The sequence below is a fragment of the Chaetura pelagica genome, unplaced genomic scaffold (genome assembly GCF_000747805.2).
Source record: "Chaetura pelagica isolate M959 unplaced genomic scaffold, ChaPel_1.0 scaffold37, whole genome shotgun sequence".
Classification (NCBI taxonomy): domain Eukaryota; kingdom Metazoa; phylum Chordata; class Aves; order Apodiformes; family Apodidae; genus Chaetura; species Chaetura pelagica.
The window spans coordinates 4,826,360-4,849,971 of NW_009954567.1; the positions used below are offsets into that span (position 1 = coordinate 4,826,360).

Consider the following 23,612-nt stretch of genomic DNA (forward strand, 5'->3'; position numbering starts at 1 on the left):
AGAGTGTGCTTTGAGTGACAGCCATCATGAATCAATCAGAAGTGACTAGACAGGCAGTACTGAATTTGCAGCTCAGTGTGGTAGGTGCTGGGGAAAAAAGCAAAGTAGCTTTCCATGTTATGTTACATTTAGTTTCAGTTTGCTCTGGCAGCTCAACAACTCTACAGCCATGAATTAGACATAGCTGAAAAACCGCCTGAACCTTGGTAATTGTCCAAGTCAGCATTATGAGTAAAATGGATGACCACAACCTTCCTAGTGCTCCTCATTTTACCCTGCCCTGGCATGTTTAGGTTTATGTAAATTAGTTTGTCAGGCATGTCTTCAAGAATCAGAATTATCAGCTATTGTATTTTTCTAGAGGAAAGGCATTTAGAAGCCTAGCTTGCTACTCACAAGCCTTCTTCTTTTTAATTGTGTAAGGCATATAACTAGAGCAGGCCTAGAGATACCTTACTCTAAATACTGGAGTTCTTCTGAACAGTTTGGGGATGAATGCTTGGAAGACTCTTCTGGGCTTCCTGGAGTATCCTAGCTGTGCCAGTATATGTGTATAAAAGGAATAAAAAAACCCCAAACCAACAAAAAACCCACTAAGCTTTTGTCTTGTTTTCTCTGCCTGCATAATCTCTGATAATTTAGCAGCATAAGTTATTTTTGTTGGAGAAAGTGATGAGGAGGCATTATCCATTTAAACAGATCAGGATGCTAACATACAGTATAAAATAGGATTTGTTACTGCCTGAACCTCATACAGGTGGTGTGAGTTTTTAGTTTTCAGAGGAAAAACTTGTGATTTTAAATTTCACAAAATGTCTCAAAGCAAAAATTTTAGAAATACTACACTTTGGTCAGGGTAGTGAATTCAAAGATATAAAAAAGCAGTTTGAGTCTTAATGTGGCTGTCTTTTACACATGTGGACATACATTCTGCAGAAGAGCCACTTGTCTTAATTGTGAATAAATGTTTTACTACCATGTAAATTTGTGTAGTTAAGCACCCATCTCGTTAACAAAATGATAATGAAATATATTGCTAATACTGTGTTTTACTGAAAATCTAATTCTATTATAATAGTTATCACAGCCAACGAGAGTATGTTTTTCTTTGAAAGTCATTAGAAATGCTTAAAAATCTCCCTGTGGAAGTATTTCCTGGTTTGGTTTTTCCTGTTTTTCAAATGGAAACACTGTTTAACTTGTTCCTGTCACATTTGTAGCTCAACTGACTTTTGCATGAATCATTACATGAGCTGTACAAACATTGTATTTTCCTAAGCAAAAAACTCATCTAAATAAAGATTCAACTTAGATTTTTCATTTTGTAAACTTCAGAAAGGAGCCCTTGGCATAGTCATAGCTTGCAACCCTGCTAGTGACCATCATTAGAGGGAGGACAGACAGGAAAGGAAACTTTAACATTTTCAGAGTTTGTAGAGTTGTAGAAAAGGACTCTGTAAAGAAAAAGTGCAGAGATAAATCTGCTTACTAAGTTGTTAGTGGGTACTTGTCGAGCAAAGTACCCTAAAAGAAAAATCAGGAAATCCAGTGGAGCTTGTTTTCAGAATTTTGTAAACATTTTGTAAGATTTTTAGATTAGCGATTTTCTTGAAAGAGATAAAAGTTTTGCTGGGAAGGGAGCTTTTCTGCTTAAAAAAAGTGAAGAGACTAGGGAATGGAAAGCTATATAAAAGTATTAAAATTAATGTTTTATTTTATCTGTAACAACCTTAATTATAATGGTTTTACTTCTTGAGAAAGATAAATTTCTTCCAAGCTTGTATTTTTGCTTTTAATAAGAGATACACAAAGCCAGGCTTCTGTAATACTCATATGCAAGGAAAACCTAGTTGCAAGGAATTTTACAGTTGTGACAGAGTGCAAGAGGAGCAACTAATGTGACACAGCAGGTTTCAAAAGTTTTGGGATTACCTGTTTGCAGAACTAAACAATTATATTTGCAGTAGTTGCTTCTTTCTCTTGAAATTACTGATGTTTAGGGTAGGTTTTCACAAAATAAGCCAGGGGATCATAAGCTGCTTGGCAACAACTAGAGTAGCGACTACCATGTGCACAGGTATGTGCAGGCCAACCTTGAGCTGAGTTGCAACTCCATCTCTGAGCAGACAGGTGTTACTGTTGCCCTACAGCCTGGTCAGGCACCTCATGGAAGCTTGAGATCCTGGTTGATATGAAACAAGCTGCAGTGAGGGATTCTTTAGGAATTTTGGAAAGAGGAATGAAGGTTCAAGAAGAAGGATGGATGGGTCAGCATCGTGCAGTGAATTGACTGGTCTCTAACACACTGCTTACTTTGAATAATTGAAAGTGCTGCTTTTAGTTGAGGAGGTATAAAAAAATTACAAATTAAAGCAAATTGTATAAATAGCTACTTAAATGTAAGCTGACACTTTAGTTTAAGCTTTCATTTTCAATTTTCAGCTTTCGTAAACAGATTTTATGTATCCTTTGGAAGAGCTGTGGCATGTATTCTTGAGCTCTGAAAATATTTTGATTGCCATGCTTGATCCATATTGGCTGGAAGGACAGTTGTAGCAGAGGCCTGAGTGGAAGAACAAACAAAAGCTACTCTTTTTATGGTGGAGCTGCTTTCTAGCAGGTCCTAATAGCTGCTTGCCCAGGAGTTAATATGAGGATGAATGGATTTGCTGATGGGAGAATATACATAATTAAATTCCTTTCATAGTTGTGCAAACTGAGCCTATGTGGTTTTTTTTCTCTGTCCTGCATACTTGTAAGGGTGCAGAGTGGGAAGGGATGCACAGGACGTAGTTTCACTTATTTTGCAGCAAGAGGGCTTTTTGATGTGCCTGTTGTTTGAAGATGTGGGGTTTTTTTCTCTCATTGCACACAAACTGAGAGATCTAGCTGTGAATTCTTTCCCTTGGGGAAATCACCCATATGAATTCTAGAGGTCTCATATCTCACATTTGTTAGTGATTTTCTGTGCTTTTTAGGAATTGAACCATTCTTTTCTTCTTCTACCCCCTCCTCTTCCTCTCTTCTCCCTGCCTCCCCCCTCACCCCCCGTTTCTTTTTGCAATCCTGTTTAAAACTTCTGTGTGAGAAAAGGTGGGCCTTGATTTGGAGGCACTGCCACTGCATTGTAATAGTAGTGGTTTCAATGTTTTAAGTCTGTTTTAGCATTTGATGGTGAAGAAAAAAAATACTTCCTGTACAGAGTAAGAATGGAAAAGCAAGCCCCCTCTGCAGTAGGGCTGAAACAGTGGCATACTGGGATGTCAGCTGTGGGATCCATTGCAGTGAGAGATCCTGCCAGCAACAGATGGGGCTTTCACAGTTTTGTGTAAATCCGGAATTGCCAGTACTTTTTATCAGATGGAGAGAAAAAGTAATCTTATTTTTCTCTCCTTCTCTGCAAGTTACACTGACCCTGCTGATAGGAAGGGAATGTGCTGTATAGGGAAGTAGATGAGTGTAATTCCAGATGGTGATTGGCACCCAATTATACTTAAAATTGCCTTAATCCAGTCTAAACAGGGAGACATTTGTGCACATTTGGTCTGAAGACCTGTGCCAAAACAATCATTGCTCTCTGGGGAGTTAGAGATCAGGCGAAACTCTATTTCAGCAGTGTTGTGTGATCCAGAACTGAGGTTGATTACCTTCAGATTTGTGGCCATTGATCTGAAATCCCTAAATGACCTTTTTGGTATGTCCTTTGGGCATGTGCCACAGCTGGTCTGGGATTGTGATTAAATACCACTTTCTAGGTTAGGCTGGTTAGCTGATGAGTTTTTGCCAAATAAAGAGTTCCAAATAATTAATGCCTTTTGCTTTTGACTTAGTCCGGACAAGAATTTTAGATTCTTCTTCCCTACCTTACTGCCAAATTTTCCTCAACAATCTTTCATCCCCATGTATTTTTTTATTTTTTTATTTTTTTATTTTTATAAAGTGTGGGTTTTGGTAGAAACTGCCCAGTAAGTTTAGAAGTGAATAAAATTTGGGTAACTAGGGAGGAAGGAACAACCAAGTAAGTACTAAAAGATGTTATGTAAATCTCACTTCTGTGGAAAACTGCTAAAAGAATTTTGCTCTCATTTCATTTTGGATCTGGTAGAAATAAAGATTGCCAGCAAATAGTATTTTCTCCTGTAGTTCTCTTCAAGTGGTCATAGTCCACAAGTGTGATGGTTTGCTTTTTTTTTTCCAAGTGTGATCTGTAAATTAATTACAGCAATTAAATGAGTTGGAGGTGTTGTTATTATGTGAAGTAGGAAATGGCAGGATTATATTATACTTTTCAAGAAAAATGAGTTAAGGCCACAACAGTCTAGATAACCCTCGAGTAAGCTGTTGCACTGACTTATATAATTCTTGAATATCAGTGGAAAAAGGAAAGAGTAAAAAACCTGAAAGAAAAATGGTATTTAGAAAGGAATGGGAATCTCAATTTGCGGTGCTCATTTGGTGTAGATGTTCATAGGGAATGGGGGTGGGTATCAAATGGATTAATTAACACAGTGTTACAGAAGGAGTGCAGAAAGATGTGGTCATGGAGACTCTTGAGATTTGCTGAGCTTCCTTAGCAAGGAAGAAGTTTCAGGACACTAAGGATAGATGGAAGGCAGAAAAACAGAATAGATGCTGTTATAAAGTGCTCTTTACAGCCTTTGTCCTTCTTTCATATATTCTTCCAGTCTCTCTCTACCTTCCCAATTATTCTCCTTTGTTATTTGCTTTTTCAACTTGCTTTCTTGGTGGGAGAACTGGAAGAATACTAATCCAACAGAAACTACATATCTCTAGCATACAAGAGGAATTTAGCTAAGGAAAAGTGGGTATCTGAGGGTTGTTGTATAACCAGATAGTAAATGCAGCTTCCTGCCACATGATAGGGAGGAGGAGGAGTCTAATTTTTTTTTTCTGTGTTATAAATGTGTACTACAAACATGAGTTATTTTCCATGCTGTTGTTCACAATTTACTGCTCTTTTGAATGATGGCTGCCATTTATCCATACTGAAGTGTTGTGTGAGATTCGTAAAAACCGTGTTTATCTTAGCAGTCCTGGCTCTAAGAAGAAGAATTAAATTGGTCCCTCCTTCGTTGTTATCTTTCTCATATTAGTTGATTTTCTGTTGTTAAAACTGTTGCTGCCTCTTGCAGCAACCTCTTGCATGGTCAAATAGGAGACTACTGTAGAGTACTCCTGTTATGTACAAAAGCATGCTGATTTAACATGTCTGTATTTGGATAGCTAATATTTTGTTTGGCTGTTCTTTTGAGAGTAAGTTCACATTGACATTCTCCTCTTGAGCAGATGTGCTGTGTATTTTGTTTTCCACATAGTTATCGCAGATGTAAGTCTTCTGTGCTTCAGTGAATTCTTGACACAGGCAGTGGAAACCTTACTGCTATTAAAAAATTAACTTTAACATGTTGGACCACAGGAATCTTTCCACTAAGGACCAAGTCAAGGCCAGTAGCATCACCATCTCTCAGAAAAACAAAGCTTAGAGAGTCTTTTAGTGTGATTCAGATGGCAAAACTGATGGCACAGAGTGAGTCTGAAACACATCTCTGCCTCCAAGGGAGGAGCTTAACAACTCTGGGTGATTTAGACTCTTCTTTTAAGATGCTATGGTTACATGATCAGCAGTAGGTCGGTCTTTATGTACTTTTTAGACAATAAGACCAGTTCATACAGATCATCCATAACTGCCTCTATAAGAGGCCTCTTAAGTGCTAGTTTTTCATTCAGCTGCCATAGCTCAGGATATCTTGCTACAAATGGAGTTAAGATAATGTATATATTTCAGATCATTATATGAGAGCAATAGGTGAGATACATTTCTAGTCTTTCTATGGTAGTTTTCTCATTTTTCTTTAAACCCACCTTTGGACTTGCAAATTGCGCTACGGCTTTCCAGAAATGAAGCTTCATTGCATCGTAAGTATTGTCTTTTTAGTTTTTACTTTGAACGGCAAGAGTGATGAAGTGAATTGAATCAGTATCCCCTGTCTTTTGCTTCAGCTCCATTCACAGCCCTACTAAGCTTCCTGAGGCTGAAGCTATATGTATATAGCTCTGGTTTTATTTGCACATGTGCCTATATATGAACATGCATTGTAGTAAACAAGAAGTGCTAGAAATGTTGGCCTGTATTACAGTTGATGATTCAATTCCTCATGGTCTCCTCTGCTTCTGTGTTTTACTGTTCTCAATTTCATCAACATCATTCCTAAAGGGATCCATGATATTTAGAGGTATTTAAACATCTGGATTAACTGTGTGGCTTAGTATGCTTTTTTTGACTTTCATCTCTCAATAACACAGTACACCACCTGTTATGAGTCAAAAGTAGTAGCTTCAACCATTTAATATGACAAACAAGCTCCTGTCAAGAAAGACCTAAAAGCCTGCTTTGACAAAAACAGGGTTTCTACTAAAGTGGAATGTCTGGAAAAGTCAACATGGTGGTTTTGCCACTCCGCATCACCAATTGACTTAATGTGAAAGTATGTGTTTTGTGATTGCTTTTCTTGTCACAGAATCACAGAATCCTAGGGGTTGGAAGGGACCTCGAAAGATCATCTAGTCCAACCCCCCTGACAGAGCAGGGTCACCTAGAGTACATCACACAGGAATGTGTCCAGGCACGTTTTGAATGTCTCCAGTCAGGTGGCATTGCTATCTTGAGTCCTAGTATACCAAGTCAGACTTGTTCCTGCACATAGATCCAAACTCTCAGGTAGCATCAGAAATTGTTAATTTCTAATGTAAGTAAAAATACTATCTAGCAGTTGATGCTTTGCCATGTTTTTTCTGCTTTGCTGTTCTCAGAACAGATACATGGAGAAATACAACCAAGGCCCACCTGTCAATCTAAATGAGAAGATAAACTGCTCTTGCTTTTCTCTCTGCAGCTGGACTGTATGAGACTTAATGTGGCTTGGAGCAGCATGAAATCTCTCATTCTTACTAGCCTAAAAGTGAGAACCCACAGAGTAGTACAGTTCCTTCTTAGTGGTCTTGTTCCCTGGGTTCAGGCCACCCCTCTCCACACATCTGTTGAAGCACTCTAAACATGGACACAATTACATGCATTAGTTGAAAGACAGCCATAATTTCTATTACCTAAAAAACCCTTTTAAATTACCTTTATTTTATTATCATATGGGTTTTTCTTGAAAAAAAAGTGTGTTCTTAATCCAGCAGGAAGGATTGTAGTATGAATGGTGGTTATACTTTAAACAAGTTTATGTAATATAAAAATACCTGTCCCAGTCTACAAGACTAGTGCAGTGGTACACTGCAAAAACAACTGCAGTTGTTTTAACCATGGTTTTATTTGTTTTTTTTTATGGAATACTAAAAATACAGGTGGAAGTCTTGTTAGAATGAATCAGTACTGATTTCCTATTGATTTAGTGGATACCTGTCTTCTGGCCTCAGTGCAGGTTTTGTCAATTTTTGACATCTAAATTTGGCAAATATATGTGGATTGCAAATGCAGTTATATTTCTGGAGAGACCTTTGGAAGCAGAGGAAGTTCCTTATTGTTTTAATTTTCAGGCTTAAGTATGTTTGCAGCAGTTTTTTCCTTCTCTATAAATAATACGAAGCTAACAGCAAGCCTCTGTCACATTTTGGGATATTTATGCAGAACCCTGAGTGCTTCAACATTTGAAGCCTTACCATTTCACCTGTCATAGAAGCCATGCATTTGACAAACTTTAGTATTTGGTAATGAGAAGTAGGAATTGTTAGTGTATTGTATTTCTATAATGCTGCTTCGTGAGCTAACTGCTCAGGTTCAGGGAATAGAATAGTTAAAACACATTTTTATATATGCCAGAGAACCAATCCACTGGCTGCTAAATGAATGAAAATTTTTATGGCTACCAGTTTTATGTGCATAATTTTAATACCTGTGGTAGAATTCAGTAATTTGAGACTGTTTCCCTACCTCTCCCTGTATCTTGCAGGCATACAGGAGTTTCCAGAAAATATAAAAAATTGTAAAGTCCTGACAGTTGTTGAGGCCAGCGTAAATCCGATTTCAAAGTAAGTTTGTAGTTTTATTTTTTTTTTATGTTCTATATTTTTTGCAAACACTGCTGAGTCTCAAACTAGCTCCAGACATTCCCCAAACATTGGAGGCCAGGAGCAGAGTTAACTGGGAACTATCTTCATTAACCTCATTGCACTGTGATACAGCATATCTATGTCACTAAAGTATTTCCCCCAATATAATAAAGTATGTGTGCAATCCTGCATACTTATACCATATGGCTTTCTCAGCTTTTTGAAGTCCATCACTTCTCTGTGAACACAGAAAAATATGTGAAGAGTTTTCTTTCTTAATAATAATAACTGATTTTACTCTAAAGCCTTTGCCACTGTTTTTCAAACTTGGCTTGTGTGAATGAATTTACTTATCACCTTCTGTAATTAGAAAATTAATTTGCCAGAAGTAGCACTGCCAGACATACAAGCTTTGGGCAATGTAGCTATTCTGGGTAAAAAAGGTGTTGCATAGGTTTTGATTTATCTTATTGTCTCTAATGAATACCTCCTCCACATTAGCTGCCAGGAAATCAGAAATATATAGCAGGACTACACTTGTTTGTAGTTTTTATTGTGTGTAGATATGGTTTTCAGTACTTAAAAATAATTTTGAAACAAATCTTATGGAGAGCAAATATCTAGTGTAATTTTGTAGAAATTCTGAAACTACCTAAATTTTAGGGTTAGTAGGACCTTAATACTGTACTGTTGTTTAAGAAAATACTACTTAATGCCCTGAATATCATTGAAACAAAGGCACTACATTATTTTATTTCTATATAGGCTTCCAGATGGATTTTCCCAACTGTTAAACCTAACGCAGCTGTACCTGAATGATGCTTTTCTTGAGTTTTTGCCAGCTAATTTTGGCAGGTAAGTTGAATTTGAAATTTAGTGTTTACATTTAGTTTTAAATCTATGCAGAGCAGCTTCTGCTGCTTCTCAAGCAAAGCATAAACTGGAGGTGGGGAATAAGTGTATATTACCAATCCATTTATTCCATATACTAGTTACAGAAAAAAAAAACCAACCTGGATCAGTATTAACATTTTTTAATTGAGCTTTTGAAGGACAGACAAAATGCTTATAAAGAGCCAAGAAATAGAACTCATTTACCTACATGCTTTTTTTACAACACAAGTCTGGTAAGTATGGGAGACTAGCATTTCTGAAATAGGAGTTGTTTATAATTCAGTAATTGGAGTGAAGCAAATAATGACACATAATTCTATTTGTCCTCTCCTGGATGTAGAGATTCCTTCATGCACATCTGTAATTCTCAAGTGCCTTTTATCAGGAATCTTTCTGAAAGACTTGGCATATTTACAGTGTGCTGACTAAGCAAAATTTTTGCACATAATAAATACGTGACAAATACATAGCTCTTTATAAATGATTAAGTCATGGGAGCAGAAGTGAAAAGATAATATTGTTAACTTGTTCATACTCTTCTCCTTAACATGCTGATTTAGCCATTTCTGCTTTTCCCCCTGTCTTCACTCATATTTCATGCTCTCTCTTCTTAGATTGTCACTCTCCTGCCCCATCCCATGCCCAGCAATCCTCTCTTTCAGGAAATAGAGCTGTTAGTCACCAGGCCCTATTGCTATGTGAAAGCAATTGACAGGCTATATGGTTATAGTTTAGGTCAACACAGTTTACAGAGATTAGAAAAACCCCCCAATAGAGTGCCTGAGAAATCTGGCAGACTAAGGAGATGTGCAATGAAAGATGAGCACAAGCTCAGTCCTTTAGTGACCATTACTTTATTAGTCATCTGTGTTTAGAGTTGCTGGCCTGTTTTAATCTGTCCAGTTATTAGTCCTTCCCTTATAAATTATTAAAAAGTGCCAGATCTGTTACACACTCAGCAACAAAAAAAGCTGCTTATAATGCAGGAGCATTGCTTATCATGGTTGTTTCTAATACACAAAGTTTGCATTTCAAAAGTATTCATTAAGGTTGAACAAGAAATATATGGGAGGTGCATAAGTCTTTGCTTAGCATTTTAATGATTGCCTATACACATTTTCTGTTCTGTTTTTTGACAATCTAACCAAGTGGCAAGTTTTCCTTAGTAAAAAACAGGCACTACAGATTAAATTGAAGACTTCACATTGACACATTTGGTCTTATAAGTAGCTTATTTTACACACAGTTTAAAAAAGCTTCTTACCATTTTTGCTTTGTCACTGTCCACTTCTGTAATTCTTAATGTTTAGGGAAATTGTGAAGTCATTAATTACTAACAGCTTAAGAATGAATCAAGTTGCTGAATGCAACTTGAAAGCTAATTCTCCAGTGTAGTGTTTCTCTTAATAGCTATGAAGAATTCAGCATTGGTTTTTAAAATAAAAATAGTGACTTGCAGTATTGTAGCTTGTAGCTGGGAGAATGAATTGGTAAAATGTCATTTCAAAGTAGGATTAAGACCTAAAGGGTTCAGTACTTCTTTTCTGTAAGTGATTGGACTGTTTTGCCACCCCATAACTTTCCAACTAGCTGTAAGCACTTACCTAGTGCAAGCTGTCTTTTAACTTGTGCTTCAGAATTTTTACAAACAAACAAAAAAGCTCTGATAAAAGCTTTTTGGATATTGATTTTTGGTTATTCCCATAAAGGACAAGCCTTCAGCTTCTTCCAGTTTGGTACATTATTTGTTTTGTTTATGGCCTTATAGCTATTACTTTTCATTACATGGGAACACATGAAGTAAGTGAGTTCTGTTGCCTGCTCTAATGGGCAACTATAAGCAATAATGCCTCTTAAAAACCAAGCCAATGGTATATTACAGCTAGTAGTGTTTTTATGGTGTTATAGTTTCTGTTCAAGCAGGTCATGTTAGAAACCTGATTTCCCACATCACTTTCTCTCTGACTGTTTGTTCCACAGTTTAATGCTCTCACCTACTGTTTTTATAGTGTTCTCATATCCCTCCTTAATTCATTAAACAAACAAAAAAATAATTTCTCTCTGTTATGGCAAGTTTTCATTTGTGCCTGATTACATTAATGTATCTTGGAATGATGTTCAGTTTGAATTAATCTTCTTTTTGACAGAAGTGGATGATATATACAGCTATATTTAGAATTCAAATTGAGATCTCTTAATGGTTTTTACAGTGTTGTGGTTATCTTCTTGTTTCTCTAGGAAATGTCTGTGGATATGCTGCAGTGTTCCACTAGCCCTTTTTGCAGCTGCCTGGTGTAATTTCCCACATATTCAACTAATGCATAGGACAGCTCAGTTAGAAATTACTGATGATTCTACAAGGACTTAGTGCTATGGCATCTTGTCCCTTTTCTCATTTTTTAGTCCTTAGAGTTGTACAGGTTTTATTCCCTACCATGCCCTAATAATTAACTGTTTTGTCTCTGTCAACTCAAACATTTTTTTTCTATCCTTTAAGATTGCTGTCAAAAAATACTGAACAGGTTAGTTCCAGAACGGGTCTTTGATTAGTCAGTAACATTCAACCTGATGATTAGGAAAGAAAACATTTTGTAATGCAAACAAATGCAGCATTTTATTACATTACCTCTATGCTTTATTTTTGCCTTTAAAATTTGTGTTAAGGCTTTGCATACTATTGAGGTCATGATGATATGATCTTTTTGCCCTCTTCTTTACATAGTTTCTATCCTTCACTGTTGTATTGGCACAGACTGTTAGACTTATTAAAAATCAACAGACTTTTCATTAAATGTGCCAGTTCCGTTGGAATTCTGAGGTGATAAAGTGGATTTTTTTTCCTCCACTCCTGAATTTTAATTTGAATGCATTAATATTGGCACAGATCCCAGACTTAGCCTTTATGCCAGTGGACAGAAATCTGAGAGTTGCTTATGCTTGCCTAAGAAAACTGTATCTGATATATCTAAATATGTCATGTATATTTACATTTAAATATACAAATATATAAGCAGAGCATTCTAAACTTGAAGCACGCTGCATACTGATTTTCAGGCAGAGCTTTAAATAGGAAATGTTATTTCCTGATGGTTGTTTAAGATAAACTAGGAATTTATCTTCAGTGCCATTCTAAGAAGTATGAGAAAGTTGTCTGTAAGTACTTATTGCTTCCAAAGACTTTTTACTGGGATGTTGCAATGAATTTACTTCTAATCTGCTTTCTCAACAATTTGTCAGTATTTGCAGTAGTAGATATTTTTACTGGTATCTGCTTTGAATAATTTTTTAAATAAAGGTACTGTGATAATAAAATTTGAGACTTAATTTAGTTACATATCCACAATTGCTCTGAAATTCTGGCAAATGCAACCTGCCATAGGATACATAAATTTCAGTCCTCTTGTCTTTATATTTTAGTTACAATTTTAAAAGAAATAATTCTGCATTAACAAAACTGCAGAGGAGGTGAAAAATAGAGAACATCTCTCTCTGAAACATTCTTCACTTCTCAAGGAATGATTACTGTTGAACAGCAATTTTCTGGGTATACCTGCTATATAGTTATTTTACATTTCTTGCAGATTGTGTAGTTAAATCAGATTTAGGAAGAATATTGACCTTATGCTGGCAAGGTGTTCATGCAGAGATTTTCTTTTACTTAGAAGTTGAGCTACATTTTAAAAGCAGGCTAAGTTGTTAACATTAAACAAAAATACTTCAACAATAATTTTGTTGAGACCATTACACCACATATACTGAAAGTTGAATAATACTCTACTACAGCTTTTTGTTTAGGTGATGTGTAAATATTTCTGTGGTTATGGGTTTTTCAAGCTGAGAAATGTATTTCCATTGAGTCTATTTAGTCTAATGTGGGGGCAGAAGACGGGCTGTCCTCCACATCATGACAAATATTTGTGACAGAACGGCACAAGAAATAGATACTATACCACTATGACTTTTAATTTTCCTGTAGTGTAGGTGGGCTAGTTCTGTATCTGTGTTTCTTTTTCAGTGTGAACTCCAGCTTTTCTTTATAGCAGTTCATATGCTTAGCATGGCTGTTTTACATCAGCAATTTAAAGAGAAGGTATGCTGAGTATTTGATGGGTATTATTCAATTAAACTTGAATTAACCCATGTCATAACAGAAAAAGTGGAAGTTGCTTTGACCCAGTATTTCCCATCAATTACTGGAAGAAAACTACTGGTTTAGACACAGTCTGTCTCTCCCAGTCAGGAGAATTTCAAAGTGCTTCCCTAGTACCCTCTGTGTAGCTCTACACAGATGAAATTTTATATTTGTGTATCTAATTTTTTCGAGTTAGTTGAAGAAAAAGTAGAACATGAAGCAAGGTCACAAAGCTGTGAACCTTTCTGTCACCAAAGGCAATCTTTAAGTTCACAGAATTAGCTTATTAGAAGTGAGATGCAGTCAGTTCTGGCTAAAGTCAGCATAGTGCGGGCATGCACATAAACAGTTTAGCATGTGAAGGAAGACTTGCTTCTAGTACTTTCAGCTGAGAAATTTGACTGCATGCATGTGTTGCAAAGAAAAACCACAAACTGTGTAGCTATTTTTCCTGTATCAAAGCAAAACATCAAATGAAGTCTAATGCAATATTTGATTGTTCTTGGGTATAGAAGCCCAAAACCAAAATGACCACTCAAGTCTGAGGGTGCTTAAACAAGTTCTGTTTTGTTCCAGATTGGTATTTTAGGATGCAGATGTGATAAAAAGGCTAGGAAGGCCTTCCCATTAATCCTAGAGTTGATCTTGGTTATTACTTGAAATAAATAAAATAATATAAAAGAGAACGAAAGAGACACACACACACAAAAATCAGAGCTTACAGTGAAGCAACAAGAATTAGAGAAAAAACATGTCCCAGTTAGAGAAAAACACATCCCAAGTAGCCAACAGCCTCTCCTTGGGACGGGCCTTCAAACAGATGAGAGGAATGGAAAGGAGTACTCCTGACAACTTATCTTGATTATAGGTTTGAGTACTAGGTAGACACTGAGTAAAAAGATTCACCCTATTAGCATACCATTCGATTATCAAGGTAGTAATACCATACTAAAATACCCACCCATAGACTAGAGGGACTTCTATTAACAAAAAGTCCCCTACTCTTTGAGCATATGTAGTGAAATTTTTGGCATGCGTAGTGAAATTTTTAAGTATTGCCACTTTAAATAGAAGCAAGGAGCTAGTTAGCCAATCATGCAAGTGACAGAATATGATTACAGATGAAGTTATTTTTCATGTTTCTGTGTATAAAACTAGCACTTGCACTTTGGGAAACCGAGCTTACTATGTGGACTGTCACCCTGCTCCCTTTTCTGCACAGAACTGGATGTTAAAGCTAAGTATCCTGACTCCGTGTGTGGATCTGCTTTTTTGCACTCTGGGTGGAGGACACTGCTTTTGGGACAGTAGATTGATAGCAGTGATACTACCATAAACTGGATTTTTATAGGGCTTTCTTTCAGCACAGTGAGAGTGTTGTTTTTTCTCTGAGATATTGGGGAGAGGTGGTTCCCCTCCAGCAGTTGCTACCAGATGGCAAGTACTGCTTGCAGTGCTCAGCTGTGTTCACCTCTCCTGTGTTTCAAGGTGACTGTTATATTCTTAGGTTATTCATAGACATGGCAGGTTGCTACTTACAGATGCATCCAAAAATGAGCAAATTGCTAGAGGAAAAATAAATACTGTTTTCAGCTTTCTATTTTTCCTATAAGTATAGTTCTTACTACTTAATTAAAATTAGGGTTTTGTTTCTGTCTTTAAAATGTACTCTGTTAAGCACCTCCAGGAAAGACAGATCTGTTCACTAGGCCCTTTTTGAGTCAGGGAGCTTAATGCCCTTTTGTGTTTTCTGAGAACTGTTAGTGGGTCACATACAGAACTTGTCCTTATGATTCTATCTGCATTTAAACCAAACTCAGTTTCTGCATTTCATTTAACAAAGATATATTCTTGTTACTGCTGTCCTGATTAAAAAAATAATTCCACTGGAAATGGTGCATTGCTGGAATGTCAAAACTGCTTTGAACTTATCTTGGCCAACTATTTGAGCTTGGGATTTAGAGGTAGTTTATCCTGCGACAAAGGATTTTCTGAAATAAAGGTCAAACTGCCTTCTAACAGAAATATCAAAATGAATTAAGAAGCTGACTAGAAAGAGAATATGGAGGGAAATCAAAGACTAATTTAAAGGTTGGTTTTATCATGTGGAAGACCATAGGTATTCCTCTGGTGAGGATTTAATGTAAAAGAGTTTGATATGTTGCCAGTATTTGATGTTCAGCATCTTAACTTGTGCAGACTGTTCCTACCTTCCTTCTGTTACTTCCTGTGTACTTCTGTGTGTAATGATAATATGTACCCATAATGAATCCAGTGAGTGCTTTAAAATCTCTGGGATGAAAGCAAACAAATATGTTTACACAGTTGTAGTAAAGCCGGCAAGATCCAGTTTGTTTGCAGTTTTATCAAAACCAATCCCCAGTGAATAAATTAATTTAAAATAACACGCAGATTTTTGCACAAAACGTTTGTGTTTTTACTGAAGTAAATGTTTCAAACTTGTAGCTCTTTGTCTGAAATTCAGCAGTATATCTTAAGTTCAGAGATTGCTTTTGTCATAGAGTATATTTTGATAATTGTTATGCCTTTCTCTTACAGATTAACTAAACTCCAGATACTGGAACTCAGAGAAAACCAGTTAAAAATATTGCCAAAGTGAGTATGGATGACATATATTTAAAATTTATGGGAGAGTTTCATTCTGTAGTTATACTAATAATGTAGTGCATAATGAAAAGTCAAACATAGATTAAAATGTGTAACTGAGTAACTGGACAAAGTTGTCACAAGGAACTTGCTCTTCATACTGCTGAAATTATATCTTGCTTCATGCTGACTGGTCTGCTTATTCAGAAATTTGCCTGTTTGGAGATCTGTTTGGTGGTTGTTTGGGGTTTTTTTCTGCTCCAGTCCAGCTCTGCAGATTTCTAATCCACCTGTTGAGCTTTTAAATCAGCATGTGGGCACCTCAGGATGATCGTTCCAAGATGTCAGATGTTTCTTGCGTGTGCTATTGTGTGGGGCCCCAGATGCCAGTGTGGGTCTGGTTCTGAAGGCGAGTGTCTCAGGCTAAGGTGTTGCTTGAGGGATGAAGAAAGTCACAACATGGTTACCATGTTGCTTGGAATCTCTTACACCCTGTCTGTTGTGTGGTGCAGCAGTCTTGTTGAACATAATGGCAGCATATTCTTCAGATGTGTTTTCTGCAATAGTAAAATACTTCTGGAAATTCTTACAACATTTGTTTTAACAGTGAACCCAATTGAATGTGTCATAAAACGTAGCATTGTTCTGACTTGCAGTTCTTATTTAATCAAGAGAGCCCAGGCTGATGTTCTTGTACTTCTTGCTGTTTCTATGAGGCAGAGCAATGCTCTGAATTTCCTGACTTGAACCCTTGAAGGTCTAAGTGGGTTAACAGAGGTATAAAATGTCAATGAAGAGAGAAAGAGAGATAACAAAGGTAGGATGTGAGTAACAAGCTGTAGAGTCCTGAATATGTTGTGGTGCACTGTAGAAGGGGCCTTCCTCTGGCAACAGAAACTGGTGAAGACACATACTGGTTTTGGTGGATGCAAGATGTCTTGGTGGAGAAGAAGAAGAGCTGACAATTGATTATTCAGTCTGTCCAACGTTTATGCTATCAGAGACTTGCATGCAATAGGCTACAGTGTGAATTGCGAGGCCTTCAAGTACAACAGCCGGTTCTCTTAGCAACTGTATAATTAGTGACTAATTCAATGCCTAAGACATGACCAAGAGGTATGTTCTGTTGGAATTCCTGTTTTGTGTGCCTAGATACTGTACTGAATCTACTGTATAAAGATGCCAGAACTCATGTCTGGAATGAAATGTATATCATCAGAGAGTGCAAATTCAAATCTTCCAAGTGTGAAACATTCTGCTTATTCATGTGATATAAATATTTTCTATCCTACTTTGTTCTTTCTGCTGTCACAGATTTTCTTTAGAAAAAAAAGGCATGTAATTTGAGTTAATAGCTCTGTAAGTTAAGTTACTCCTAACTGAGAAATGGTGGTTATCATTAAAACTTAAAGCAAATACAGATTTTATTTATAAAATTATCCTGACGTTAACTGCCATAATTAACACTAATAGCGTGAATTACATGAGATATTTTAGAAGGAATAGTCTACAAGGGTCTCTTGTCATAAGGGACATTTAAACAAATGCTGTAATATGTTTAAGCTAAACAACTTCTGTTGAAGTTGCTGGGAATATTTTGTTGACCAGTATTTTCAGAATTTCATCTTTGTTGGACAACTAAACAACAGCTGTTATGAAGATGTCCTGCAGCATCTCCATACAGTACATGCTGAGCTCTCACCTTTATTATTCTCTTGTTGCTAAGGGAGATTAAAGCTATTTAAACAATTTTTTAAATATATATATTTTAAAATTTAATCACATTAATATACATTTTGCCACAGTGAAGCACTGAAAATGTGTTGTTTATGTCTCATGTACACTGGGGATGAAAATTCATTATGGAGTCTTGTCTATAGTATACATCAGGTGCATAAGCCCCTCAGGGTAATACAACCATGAAGCAGGTGACCTGGTCAACAAAGGCATCCATGGTCTGGCTTTAACTGTTATGTTAGGACAGAACCTGATGTGAAATTCAAACTTAACATAGTTTTCCAAACCTGAGCATGTTTTAAAAGGAATTTTAAAGAGCATAAAAAATCCAAAGGATATTTGTTTTTTTTTAAGCTAATAAAACTTTACATGCTAATAATTTTGCTATAGAATACGACTGTCTTTTCTTGTTTCCTCTGACTCTCTTACCTTTTAAATGTTTTCGTATTGTCATGATTTAGGCCCAGCCAGCAACAAAGAATCATTTGTCTGCTTGCTCACCCTTCCTCATGCTATGGGATGGGGAGGAGAAAATCCAATTAGAATCTTGTGGGTCGAGACAAGGACAGGGAGGGTTCACTCACCAGTTATGGTCAAGGGCAAAACAGATTAACCTTGGGAAAAAAATAAATTTCATTTATTGCCAATCAAATCAGAGTAGGACAAAGAGAAAACAAAACCGGATCTTGAATACCTCGTCCAACCTTCTCCCTTCTTTTTGGGCACAAACTGCTTTGCTCCCCATTGCTCTACCTTCTCCCTCCCCAGGGCACAGGGGGATAGGAAGCAGGGCTCATGGTCAGCTTGTCACATGTTTCTGCCTCTGTTTCCTCCTCACGGGAAGAACTCCTCACACTCTTCACCTGCTCCAGTGTGGGGTCTCTCCCACTGCAGAGAGTCCTTCACAAACTCCTCTGACATGAGTCCCTCTCTTGAAGTGCAGTCCTTCAAGAAGAGACTTCTGCAGTGCTGGCTTCCTATGGAGTAACAGCCTGATTTTGGAACCATCACCTCCCCTGGTGTGGGGTTCTCTGTGGCTGCAGGTCCACATCTGATCCACCATGGTCCTTCACAGGCTGGAAGTCCTTATCTGCTCCACTGTGGTCCCTTATGGTCTGCAGGTCCACATCTGTTCTACTGTGGTTCTTCCCAGGCTGCTCCACCATGCTTCTCCTTGGGTTGCTGGAGGACAGCTGCCATCTGCAGGGGAACTTCTGCTCGGGCACCTCCTCCCCCTCTTTCCTCACTGACCTTGGTGTCTCTTCTCAGGTATTGCTCTTAGCTCCCCCTCTCCTCTGCTGGTCATATAGCAGTTTCTTTTTTCTCAGATACATTAGTCACAGTGGTGCATCCACTGTTGCTAATCGGCTCAGCTTTGGCAAGTGATGGGAATAGATTTTGAAGCTGGGGGAGTTTCCAGCAGCTTCACACAGGAGCTACCCTATAACCCCTCCCCCACTACCAATATGCCCCAAGACACATTTACAGCCAGTTATTTCGTATTTGTAATGAAAAATATATTTGGATTAATTTCTACAAAGTCAGCCTTCTTGCTGAATTGAACATGCACATAATTTTTAACACTAAAGCATGAAGCACTTGAAAGACTGTTAATCAAAACGGGTAATTAATGCCAAGACACTAAATCAACCTTGCTTTGTGCCAAATGTATAATTTTGTTTGGAGCTTATCCACAGCCAGAGATTGCAAAAATGGCAGTATTATAATGGAAAGCAGCTCAATGAAAATATTCCTACTGAAAGGAAGGCAAAAATATGTAGAGACTATTTTAGAGGCATTTATATGATAGGTTGCTGAAAGTTAGGAAAATGGTCCAGTGGAAATAGAAAAAGTTGGGGTTTTGTGGCTTTTTAAGCGTCTGTCTTGCCTAATTATCAATAAAAACAGTATTTATTTTTTTTTTAGAGAGAAGCAGGTCGTTTCAGAATGTAATTATGATGAGGCAGGGCCCAATCTTGCTATCACACCCAGCTCTTCAATTGTATGCTACTTGTAGTAAGCTTTGGTGTTAACCTTAGTGAAGCTGACTCTTTACAGCATCAGAATCTGAGGCATGCTTTAGGCTACCTGATCCCTTAGTGTTGGATTGATTTGACAGTAAGTTCAATAATGTGAAATATGAAACAGATTTTTCAGTTTATAGAAGGGATTACATAGTGTCCTGCCTATGACAGAAATAGATATAACTCAGTGATCTAGTCTTTTTTTTTTTTTGTTTCCAGTCATGTGTTTTGTCTCCAGCATTGAATTTTTCCTGTTACTTTAAAATTTTTGGAAGCTTTATTTGCATTTTGATTGAATGTATACTTGCTCTATAAAAAATAAAGAAAAGCAAAGATACTAGTTACAGAGTAGCTGAAAGTGCTACAGATCAGGTGGGCTGTAAGGAAGGGGAGGAAAACAACTGGGGCCCTGGGTTGCAAACACATTTGTGTGTGCTTTACAGTTGAGTTGATGTGTTTGCTAGAGTACAGACATTTTGGCAAGGAAAAGAAAAGGGCCCAAAATGAGTGAAGTTATTTGTTATACTGTCAGGATTAATTTTCCAGACACTTGAGAGGGATTTGCAAATATTTGCTCTGGTTCCAAATGGTGAGACCGGGATTCTTGATGAAACAGTGTTTTTATTTTATTTTTAGTTAAGATGGTGAAGATAAATTAAGAATGTCAACTTGGGGTTACCTTAGAGCCCATTAAGAGTGTAGCACTAGCAGGATAGAAAGGAAAGGAAGCACTTGGGTTGGACTGGAGTAGTGTTGTTGTATCTACTATAATTGGGCTGTGCAGAGGGGCTTTATTGCTTAGATTCTCAAGATTCTGTGAATCTGGTGTTATCTGTGTAAGTTCTTTGGCCTCAGAATTGACTGCTGTACAGGAGAAAGGAAAAAAACAATCAAACCTTGGAATGTGTTGGTCTGGCAAACTGTGTTGTTTTTTTTAAAAATTATTATTATTATTAAGTAATTTTTTAAATCTATACCAAACTATTAAAATAGAATTTCTGTTTCACGTTAAACAGAAAAAATACCATTCATCTCAAGCCACTGTAAAAAACTCCATGTGACTTTGCTTCAGTTCAGCCTCAACAAAATTCACTTGAATGAGATTGAAGTAATTTTGACTTTTTAGTGTTACCTGTTTTCTTTCCTTCACTTTTAAAATCTGTATTTATTTCTAAGCTAAAGATTAATTTCAAATAAAAAATTAAGGGACTGTCTCAAAGCTGTTGAAATGAAAGGACTATAAATATATTTCAAAAAGCATTTTTCAGTAAATGATTATTTGGAAACTGATGTGTCAAATTCAATCTGATGTAGCTGTGATCTTAACCTATTTTTTGAGGCTGAAATTTAAATAATCAGTGGAGTTTTGAACTGTTCTCTCTACTAGCCCACAGCCTAACTAACATAGCTTGAAACAGAAGGAATCTGAAACCTTTTTAAACTGAAGCTATCAGTCAAGGTACAGCAAATTTATTACCAACATATGCCAGTAAAATCAGTATTGGCATTGTCTTATAAAGCTTTGAGAAATTCAGTTTTGCAGTATTTCAGAAGGACTTAGATAATTTATGTCAGAATTGGAAAATTAATTTTAGTGGTCGACTTACTGATAATCATGTTTATTAGCTTCAAGAAAAGAGGGAAAAAGTTTCTCTGAATCTTTAATGTATTTTTTTTCTTTTTCTTCTCTGAGACAGTGGGAGTGTGAGCTAAAACCTTTCCCCTAAACACTGTGTATACTATATGTGCAAAAAATAGTTTGTTCCAAGCATAGTTACTTTAATATAATGGAAATTATATCTTCAGACAAATGTTGAGTGTAATCCTTTTTGGAGATTGTTTAATGAATAATACAAATAACCACATTAATTCACTTTCAATAAAGAAGGCATTTTTAAATAGAATGTTATTTTTAACTGTATACTCAGAACAGCTGTAGTAGTGTACTGTAAGAACAGCTGCACTTGTGTACTCTGAGAACAACTGGATCTGTGAATAGCTGCTTACAGCATCTTGTGCTCATGGATGTTTTTTAAAAAACATTAGTGTTCATACATTTATTCTGATAATAGAAGACTCTACTATTTAGAAGTTCTTATATGTAGTTTTTCCAGAATTTTTGAATATGTATAGCTTATATTTGAAAGTTTTAGGTATTAGTAATTCTTTTATGGAAATATGTTATTAAGTAAATAGAGAACATAATGTCATATGAGGGATTCACTGCCCCTTTGAAAATATTTTTAAGTAGTACTGCTTTTGACAGGAGTACTGACCCTGTAAATCACCATGTGCAGTGGTGGATAATCTTGGTGGGGTCCCCAAAGTAAACATAAATGGAAGAAAAATGTTGCCCAAACACAGCTTGAAATAACAGATTTTTTCACTCATTGATTTCATCTTTGGTCTAAGTTGAGTTAAAGAGTATTAATGTGTCACACAATGCAGTTTAGTAATCTGATTTATTGTAAGACTAGAGAAATAATTAGGTTCCCTGACCATACCATTGGAAGCAACTTTGTCAGCAGCCTGGAGAGAGAGAAACATGTTGTTGATGACTGTGATTCAACAGTGGTCTTCTGTTTTACCTGATTGTTAGACAGTAGTTTTCTTTGAGAGGAGGACATGTAGTTAACCAGCCTTTGGCTGTTGAGAAGACTCATTGTGACTGTGGTGAAAAGCTGAAGCACTTAAAAGAAGTGTCACTGCTTTACTCTTTATGTAAAGATTGCTCTAGTGGTCTTTAGTTTTTGTAAACTAATCTGCAGGTGCATTGTGGTGTACTCTTTGTGTCACAGTGAGCAGCTGGCATGATCATTAAAATGTGCCGATGTGGGGAACGGTCCATCTTTTCCCCCCCCACATAAGACTAAACAAAGAATGGCTTTCAATCAGCAAAGCGAGAGGCTTGCGACAGCCTCATTGAACATGTGTGAAAATTTGACTTAATTTAGATATCAGTCTGTCACTACTTGATATTTATTAAAATAATATATTTGTATGAATATGGGAAGATTGTGTGTACCTGGTTGTTTTTTTTAAAAATACAATTCATTCTTAATCCTCTTCCTGTGCAGAACCATGTCCAGACTGACTCAGCTGGAGAGACTGGACTTAGGAAGTAATGAATTCACAGAAGTGGTGAGTTTCACTTTACTAAGAGAGCTTTGTATCTTTAAACAATAAAGAGATTGATAAATCTATTTATAATCAATATGAACATGTAAACACCAGCTTGAGATTTCTACTACTGAGTAAATACCATTTATAGCTTGATTACTTTATGGAGCCTGTTATGAAAAGTTATGTGCATATTCTGATGAATATGAGTAAGTTTCCTCAGTTTGAAAACAACATTCTGTGGTATAGTGTGGTTACTGTACTGGTAAAAAATTAATTGTAGTATGTGTTTGAATTATAGACATAATTGGCATATAATAAATTTTAAACACTTACTGTTTACTATGTATTTAATGTTCCAAGTTCTGTATAAGCTGTGCATAACCTTCTTTTATTATTGTAAACTAACTATTTAGATCCAAGGGAAACTATATTAATTTTACATCTTAATATTGTTCAAAATAGTTTTTACCATTGAGGTGTTCAGGTTTGTCCTTCAGCATGGATCAACTTATTTCCTGTTCATGATCTCACAGACAAATATTTCTTATACTTACAATCATCTAACATCTCTCTGCTTCTACAAGTACATTCCTGGATAAAGGAATTAGAACGGAAGTATAGCAGAACCTACCATATACTGACCTACCATATAATAAAGTCAGGTCTTTATGTATCAGTAAATTGTGCAGACCTGAACACTTGCCTAGATGTGTGGTTTGGCAGATAGGGAAGTGTATTTCAGGAATTGTTTGTTAGTATTGTTACACTTCTAGCTGTTTCCATTACAGCCACATTCTCATTCATGTAGGAGCCTTAAACTAAGATGTCCAGGCCCATTTTAAGTCGTAACAGCCAGGAACCAAGTATAAGCTGCAAAATTAACTGTGTTGGTGTATTTTTGGCTGATTGCTTCATCTTTCCTAACCTTTTAGCTACAAGTCAACTACTGGTAACTTAGTTTGTTAAGATCTTTTGTTAAAAGCACAAGATTTTCTCTTGAAAATGGAATAATTTTGAGT

General features: G+C 36.5%; 1 protein-coding gene across 6 annotated transcripts in view; it reads left to right on the plus strand.

Moving 5' to 3' along the window:
• ERBB2IP (erbb2 interacting protein) overlaps positions 1-23,612 on the plus strand; it is a 67,027-nt gene that overhangs the window by 9,743 nt on the left and 33,672 nt on the right. For all 6 annotated transcript variants that reach the window (XM_010005372.1, XM_010005371.1, XM_010005373.1 and 3 more), the window contains exons 3-6: positions 7,977-8,055; positions 8,842-8,931; positions 15,662-15,718; positions 22,548-22,611. In XM_010005372.1, coding sequence (XP_010003674.1) covers positions 7,977-8,055; positions 8,842-8,931; positions 15,662-15,718; positions 22,548-22,611 — 290 coding nt within the window. The remainder of the gene's footprint in view (positions 1-7,976; positions 8,056-8,841; positions 8,932-15,661; positions 15,719-22,547; positions 22,612-23,612) is intronic.